The sequence below is a fragment of the Camelina sativa genome, chromosome 2, assembly GCF_000633955.1.
Source record: "Camelina sativa cultivar DH55 chromosome 2, Cs, whole genome shotgun sequence".
Taxonomy (NCBI): Eukaryota; Viridiplantae; Streptophyta; class Magnoliopsida; order Brassicales; family Brassicaceae; genus Camelina; species Camelina sativa.
Genome location: NC_025686.1, coordinates 12,695,651 through 12,704,110, shown reverse-complemented (window position 1 = coordinate 12,704,110; position 8,460 = coordinate 12,695,651). Strand labels below are relative to the sequence as shown.

The following is an 8,460-nucleotide window of genomic DNA, read 5'->3' as shown; positions in this document are numbered from 1 at the left end:
GCTACTACTTCTCAAATACTTAGCCGTTTGTTGCATTACCGATGAAGTAGAATCATCTCTGCGACGTTCTCCTCCATTGTTACAACTTCCCGAGGAACCATCAACTTTCATCGATTCCTCTCTTTCTTGACGTATCTCACTAAGCATAGCAGCGACATCTTTCATTGTAGGCCTGTCTTCGGGTATTGGATTAACACATAGAAGCGCAACTCCTAGCGTTTGCATCATCTCTTCGACCTCTGACTCTGGTCTCGCTTGTAATGTTTGGTCGATTACTTGTATATCCCTGATTTTCTTGACCCAGTCCACTATGTGGAGACCGTCTTGTATCGTTGGATCGATCGGTTGCTTACCCGTTAGTACCTCTAGAACCACGACTCCGTAGCTATACACGTCGCTTTTCTCTGTTATCTTCATTGAGTATCCGTATTCTGCATATGGGAATATATAAGATTATTACCAATTGATATTTCTGCTAGTAACTAGGTGGATTGGACATACAACAAATTAATGAACCAATTAAGTCCCCGAATACTACTACAAAATTGATTAGAATCCTACTAGTAACTATGATATCTCAAGTCAATTTATTAATTAGTAGGAAAAGAGAAAATGAGGAAAGTACCTGGAGCTATGTAACCATATGAACCAGCAATGGTGTTGGAAGAACGAGCGAAGTCCCCATCGTCAACAAGCTTAGCAAGCCCGAAATCTCCAATGTAAGGTTCAAAATCTGGACCAATCAGAATATTATTAGCCTTGATGTCTCTATGAACAATGGGAGGAGCACAGTCATGGTGCAAGTAAGCCAAACCCTGAGCTGCACCCAGTATAATCCTATACCTAACCTCCCATCCTAGGCTGCATACTCCATTTCTCTCGTGAAGCAAACTTCCCAAACTCCCATTTGACATATAATCATACATAAGAAGTCTAGTGTTCTTGTTCCAACAGCATCCCAAGAACCTTACAATGTTCTTGTGTCTGATCGATCCAAGTGTTTTGACTTCAGCTGAGAATGAATCTCGAACTCCAGATGTTTTAATCTTCTCGTTCATATTAGGCAATGTCACTGTCACTGGCCAGAGTTTTTTCACTGCGATGACTTCCCGGTTAGGCATTTCAGCTTTGTACACTATTCCGGAGCAACCTTTTCCTATAACATTACCTTCTACCAAGCACTTGAGTACGTGTTCAACTGTGAAGTTGAGTTTCTGAAAAGGTGTGAATTGCCATGTCCACAGATTTTCTCCAGTCTCTGAATCGTTACCGTCCCGGATCATTTGTCTTGCCCGTAAAACAGCTAACACGCCTAAAACCGCTAGAACCGCTGTCACACTGATTAGCAATCCAATGGCTATCTTTAGTCTCTGTGAGTGGAGACCACGCTGTGTACTTAACTGTGTACTGTTACTGACGAAACAAGACCTTAAACCTTTGGAACAGAGTCCATTATTTCCTTCCATCTCTGCTCCTATCAGCTGTCTAAACACTTTACTGTCTGGAAGATAACCTGAGAATCTATTGTGAGAGATGTTCACAGAGACTAAGTTTTCTAGACCGGATACCGCGAAGAGGTCGCCTGAAAGCATGTTATGCGAAATATCCAGCACGGATAAGCGGTTAAGCGCTGAGATCCTTGCTGGGATAAAGCCATCTAATGAGTTCCAGCTCAAGTTTAAGGCAATGTCTAGATCTTCAATGTCAAAGAGTTCCTCTGGTATGGTTCCAGAAATGTTATTACTGCTGAGATCAAGAAGCTGAAGATTCGTGCAGTGACCGAGAGACGAAGGGATGACACCATTAAAAGAGTTCTTACTAAGAATGAGCCGATTGAGCGAAACGAGATGACCTAGACTATCAGGTATCTTACCAGTCAAGTCATTTGAAGATACATCAAGTACCTGAAGCTTTGTTAAAGATGATAAAGAGAGAGGAAGGTAACCTCGAAGAGTGTTGTTGCTCAAGTTGAGCATCTGGAGTTGTCTGCAGTTGCTTATCTCCGAAGGAACTTGACCGGAGAGATTGTTCTCAGACAAGTCGAGGAAGCTAAGGTTCTGAAGAAACCCTATTCCTTTAGGGATTTCTCCGGTGATTCTGTTATTGACAAGCCTTAATCTGACAAGTGAAGTGCAGTTTCCTATCTCCAGTGGGATAACACCGGAGATGGCATTAGATATAAGCAAGAGCTTAGTCAGATTACGAAGCTGAAACAATCCAGCAGGTATAGCTCCTGTGAGAAAATTCTGAGACAAGTCAAGAGCTTGAAGATTCTGACAACCAGCTAGCTCTGCCGGAATATTCCCTTCTAGCTTATTCTGCCATCCCAAGAAGATGTTGAGCTCCTTAAGCAATCCAATCTCCGGCGGAATCAAACCCGAAATCTGATTGGCGTCAATCTGCAACTGAACAAGCAGTGTGCAGTTACTTAGAACCGAAGGTATTGACCCGGTGATGTTGTTGCTGCTAAGCATAAGCTCTTGGAGATTCGACAAGTTACCAAATGATTCAGGGATGGTTCCTGAGAAATAGTTCATAGAGAGATCAATGGCATTTAGGCTTTTAATGAATCCAATCTCCTCAGGGATGGGTCCGTGAAGATTATTCTGCCATAGAAGCATCTTCTCTAGGTTTTGAAGCTTTCCCAACTCTTTTGGTAGCGTGCCTGACAAGTCATTGTCATATAGAAACAGATTGATAAGTTCAGAGCAGTTTCCAAGCTCTTTAGGGATCTCGCCTGAGAGCATTGTGGAATACACCGATAAAGACTGAAGCTTACTTAGTTTACCCAACGAAACAGGTAACGAACCGGATATTTTCGTAGCGGCGAGCCCTAAAACCGTCAGATTCAGACAGTTTCCAATCTCCTCTGGGATCTTCCCTGAAAGCTCTGAGTTTCCTCCGGCTCTTATGCTCTCCAGAGTCGAGATATTTCCAAGCTCCAGCGGAAGATTCCCCGATAAGTAATTGTCGAATATCTCAAGATTCTTGAGAGCAATGCAGTCGCCGAGTTCCGGTGGGATCTTACCAGTGAGGCCATTGGAGTTTAAACTGAGTTCTTGGAGATTCTTGAGCTTACCAAGACTTGAAGGTATTTCACCGACAAGACTGTTTGAGCTCAAATCAATAACTCTAAGCTCAGAACAATCTCCTATCTCAGAAGATATACTTCCAGTGAGATTAGTGTTGGAGATAACGAGTTTCTGAAGTGAGGTAAACGAAGAGATGTTAGGAGGGAAAGGTAAAGCTAACTGAACAGAGACGACATTGATCTCTGTAACGAGTTTATCAGAGATGGAGCAAGTAATGTAAGGCCATTGACATGGGTCTGAATCAGAAGGGTTCCAACCGGAGAATACTGACGGAGGCGGCGAGGTCGTCGAGCTGTGAAGCCAAGAAATCAAAGCTGCAACTTCATTGGTCGATGCGGAGGTCGAGGAGATGAAGAAAGCTAAAAACAGAGAGAAGGTAATGGGAAAATGAGAAACAACAGTTAAGGCTTTTCTTGGAATCGGCATTTGCAAAGACAAAGAGATTTTTTTTTTTTTTTTTTTGCATTTGGCTCTCAAATCCAAAACCAGCCTTCTTGGTTCTGCATCGATTTGAGTCTCTATCTCTTTCTCTCTCTCTTTGGCGTAGGGTTTAGGGAAGTTTTGCTTTAGAAATAAGCAAGAAGGAGAAAGAAAGATTATAAATGAAAAGTATATATTATGAAAGTGCTAAACTTCATATGCTCTGTCTTTTTCTTTTACCTCGGGGTTCTGTTCTTTGTTTTTTAGATTAATTAATTACAGTCATTAGCTTTTTCTTCGTAATCTGTTTGCACAGACACTATCCATAAATGACAAAAGTCAATAGTTATATACATAAAATATCTCAAAAGAAGAAAAAAAAAAATGAAATTTTCAAATATATACATAGTGGTGAATCAAGGACTTAAACCAATCTAATATTCCAAGTACTTAAAACATTAATATTGGCCAACAATAGTTGAAATTATAATGAAGAAATTTGACCCTATATAGTTCTCCAATTTTAGAATGAATTTATCAGTTCATGAACCATCCATGAGTTGGTTCATAACTTCATATACTACTTAGTTGAGTTAAACTTACCGTTGATATTTGATGCTATAATACATACAATGTGAAATCGTTTTTTGACCCAAAAGAAAAAAATGTTAGAGTGAGATAAAAATAACACAAGGGAATGAATATTTTAGAATAAATATACAAAAATCGAAACTTGAAATATAATTACTACAAGATTACGATAGGAAATGAGAGCATGTGGTTTTGCATTGTTTTCCTCAATTAAGTCAGGATTGTGAGTTGGTTTGTTTTCGAGACCTGAGCCGAGCGTTTAAGATTCTTCCTCGTTTCAAGTAATCTCCGTGTATTACTGTATTGTAATACACTTATTGTCCATACCTTACCTTAGCGCAGAAAAAAAAAATGATGCATTTCTTGTAATAAGCAATATTAATAAAAATATTAATTTTTTCAATTTTTTTTTGAATATCAAGATTGATATCATCTATTTTAATTGAATAATTGATGTTAAGTAACATGTTTTATATCATCTACCATTAAGTAATTACATAAATTTATTAATATAAAGTTTTATCGTTATTAATATTTTGAAAGTGATGTAAGTTGATATCACTACAACAAAAATGTCCAGTGAAGGCTGGTTTATTGAAATCACTTTGAAAACCGATTTTAAAATTTTTGAAATGATGGGAATGACATTTGTTTACTCGAATCAATATATTTTTTTAATTGTTTTTGGATAAATTGTTGATTCCATTCATCCAAATAGAAACATTATAAGTAGAGTAAGACAAAATCTCAAGATTCAAAAGGTTAAGAAGGTTATAAGGATAGACTTTCTCCAAAGCTACAAATAAAGAAATAAAATATATCAAGCAAGGATCTATGAGAGCTGTGAAACAATCACTAAGAAACAGTTTGAGACATGTGAGGTCAGGGTTGCAAGACTGATCATCATCGAAGAACTCAACATATGACAAAGTAGTTATGGTCATAGGACATTGTGACATTGATAGATCAATCAAGTCCAAGGATTTCACCGGAGTGAGGAGCAATAGCAGAAGCAATGCATTGGCAGGGATTCGGTGCGCTGCAATCTGGATCATGGTGATGATGGTGAAAGTGGTTTGCTTAAACTCAGTCAGATAAAACCATTGGAGTCCACGGTAATAGACCATAGGGCAGCAAACTGCACAATCAGAATATACAAGGGAAGCAAAGACCAACAAAAGCCAAAGATATATCACAAGTCATAGTAATACAGGTAGGTTCTCTCTTATATGGCGCCCTTTGACAAAGAGATTAAGAAATCTACACAAAGCATACAGTCGAATGGACAATGTATCATGTGAAACGGGCTTGGTCTTTTGGGTTGTCGTTAACAGAAATAATGAGATTATGTAGCAGAGTTAAGTTCCATGTTCTTTGACCTACCAAGATGAGATCTTTAAAGAAATACTTATATCAACATCGTCTATATCCACGGCCGGCGTAAGACAAGTTCAACATTTGCATTTGCATTGGAATCACTATTTTTTGGCAAAATTTTATTATATATTAAAATCCCTTGTTTTAAAAAAAATTATATTTTAGGCATTTTTTTTCAAAAATATTGTCATATATTAAAATCCCTATTAAGATTGTTTAGGTTAACAAACCCTAATTAAAATAGAAATAAAAGTACCCTCTCTTCTCTCTCCTAATACACGCGACTCTTCACGAGAAGAACTTCTCCGATCTCTCTGTGTTTTCCGGCCGGCGCTGGCTTCTCTAGCGTCGGTCGGATCCTTTTCCTTGCTTTAATTTACTTTGATAGATAATTCAAATCATCGGCATATAATTCCCAAAGTAAATTGTTCGAAGATGGATATTAGAAGTTTTACTGTTTTTCTCTCCTTTCAAGAGAGTTTCGTTCCGACCACAATCTGGCATCAGTCTCGGAGTAGTGGCGGTGTCTTTCCGCTAAATTCTTGTCTAGGCGGCTTTCGTTATCTCAATTTTGAATATGTTCATCTCCAACATCGTCGAATCCATGACTATGATGATGTTAAATTCTTCAATTTGAGAAAAGAATTCCAAACCCAGATTTGGGATCCAGGAGGGCCTATTTACAGTATTGCAAAGGGTGGAATACGACTAAGGACGGATCATATCCACAGACACTGCCTTATGTTTGTTTCGGCGATTGAGATCTCAAATCACCATCCCACGACGTCAACAATTTCATGTATTTGTGGTGAAGTTTTATTTTTTCCTCTGTCTGTTTCGTTTGGCTTGAGGGATCTATTGTTGGACTTTGTGATAAGGATTCATCTTGGTTTCGATGATGAACCGGTGTCACTTTCACAACTGTCAAAAGAAGAGATGGATTTGGTGATTCAGAAAAGTCTATGGCTTTCTGTTGTTTGGATGATAACAATCTATCTACGGTTTTCAAATATCCAAGATAAAGTATTGTGGTTAATTCCACTCTTGTTACAAGAATGGAGAATTAATGTTGAGTATCTCCATGACCATATTATTGACATCATAGAGAAAGCAAATCAGACTATTGAAGACTATCGTTTTGTCTCTACTTTTAACCAACATGATTTTACTACCAAGCAACTTCGCTACAAAAAGGCAACGTCTGCAAGAAACATGAGAAACTTGTGTGCCATGTTAGATTTAGTTTCAAATATGTATTGGTTACATTGGAAACAATCTAAATGGCAACAACCATGGGAGAGAAACCAACAGATATATCACGACGTACACAGAGATTCTTTGTGGGAACCATCAAATATTTTGATTGTAATGCGACGACAAGTTCCAGAAACATTTCTAGCAACATTTAGTTTCATTGTTTTAATTAATGTAATGCCAAGTGCATTTTGGAGTTTCAGCTATATGCTGTTAGCCAATAAAAAGTGCGTGAAAGAGGGACATAACAGATATAATCTGCTAGCCTATAAGTCTAAAGATAGCATGGTTACTCTCCACTCCTTCATCGAAATTGTAATAATTTCCTGTATTTGTGTTATCGGTTGTTTAGAATTGTTTCTTTATCTTGTAAACACTTTTTGATATCAATATATTTGATTTGCCGAAAAAAAAAAAAAAATTAAAATCCCTATTTTAAAAATCGGTTTCGGCGGCCGGTTAATCGCCGGAAAAGCGTTCGGCGGCACCCATCCGCCGCAAGTTTAGTAAAATCGGGCAAAAAATCAGATCTGTGAAGAAAACTCAACTTTTTGTTAGATTTAAAATGAAAATCGATGATTTATAATTAGATCTGAAGATTTTGTGTTAGGTATGATAAGAAAGGGAAAAAGTTATACTGGTTCGCGTTTTTATGGTTGTAGAGGCGCAGTCAAGGTAGAAGATGAAGACGAAATACCGATTTTACCCTCTAATAAAATGAAGTGATTAAAAACATACAGCTTGGATTCGAACTAGACCTGAGCATTCGGTTTATTCAGGTTATTCGGTTCGGTTTAATCGGTTTTTCAATTTTTCGGTTTTCTTAAAATCTAGCCGAATTAAACCGAATAAAAGTTCGGTTCGGTTTATTCGGTTCTCGGTTTATTCGGTTCGGTTATCTTGATTATCTAACATTCCGAATTAAACCGAAAAAAATTCTATTTCGGTTAATTTAAACCGAGATAGAGCAGAAAAAAATAAATACCTGCATACTTAAGTAAATACTGCTAAAAACAAACCAAAACAGAAGCGAGGCCTTACAAATACATTACAAACCTTAGTAAGACCACAAGAAAAGCTTCAAATATGTACTACGTAACTCTAACCAATGTACATTCTAAGTTAGTAGTTACACCAAAAAGGCAGCATCATATGTAACAGGTTCATAGTTCACAGAATTGGCTTAGTACCATCCATTGTTCAAAAGAAGAAGGTACTGACTCAATACCATCCATCGTTTAAGGCTGCAGGCTGCTTGCTGCTTGGTTATCCACATCAAAAACAAAAAGGACAAAAGAGCAGCTTCCATAATCCTAGGCTGCAGGCTGCTAATCGACATCAAGAAGGACAAAAGAGCAGCTTCTGTTTCAAACCTGTAATCATTGAAACACAACACAAATTAGCATATGAACCCTACATTATTACATTCAATCAGAGAAAGTGAAATAAAAAGTTAAGAATACTTAACTTACTAAAAGTTACTGAGTGAGCATTGCATTCCGAGAATCTACAGAAACAAACATATTGTTAAAAACTGCAAAGAGTAAAACTTGTATATACAACTAAATTTGATTACTTACCAAGAGACTCAAAGAACGCAGCTTCTTCCAACATTTGCACCAAGTTAGCAACTTCAGCTTGTGTTTTAAAAGAAACCCTCAACCATTGTTGAGTGCATAACAACATTTCAACCATATAAGGAGTCAGAGAACTCCTATATGGATCC

General features: G+C 37.6%; 1 protein-coding gene across 1 annotated transcript in view; it reads right to left on the bottom strand.

Annotated features, from left to right (window-relative positions):
- LOC104751333 (LRR receptor-like serine/threonine-protein kinase RCH1) overlaps nucleotides 1–3,670 on the bottom strand; it is a 6,760-nt gene extending 3,090 nt beyond the window's left edge. The window contains exons 1-2 of the mRNA XM_019230388.1: nucleotides 626–3,670; nucleotides 6–431 (exon numbers count right to left, since the gene is read on the bottom strand). Coding sequence (XP_019085933.1) covers nucleotides 6–431; nucleotides 626–3,518 — 3,319 coding nt within the window. The 5' untranslated portion in view covers nucleotides 3,519–3,670. The remainder of the gene's footprint in view (nucleotides 1–5; nucleotides 432–625) is intronic.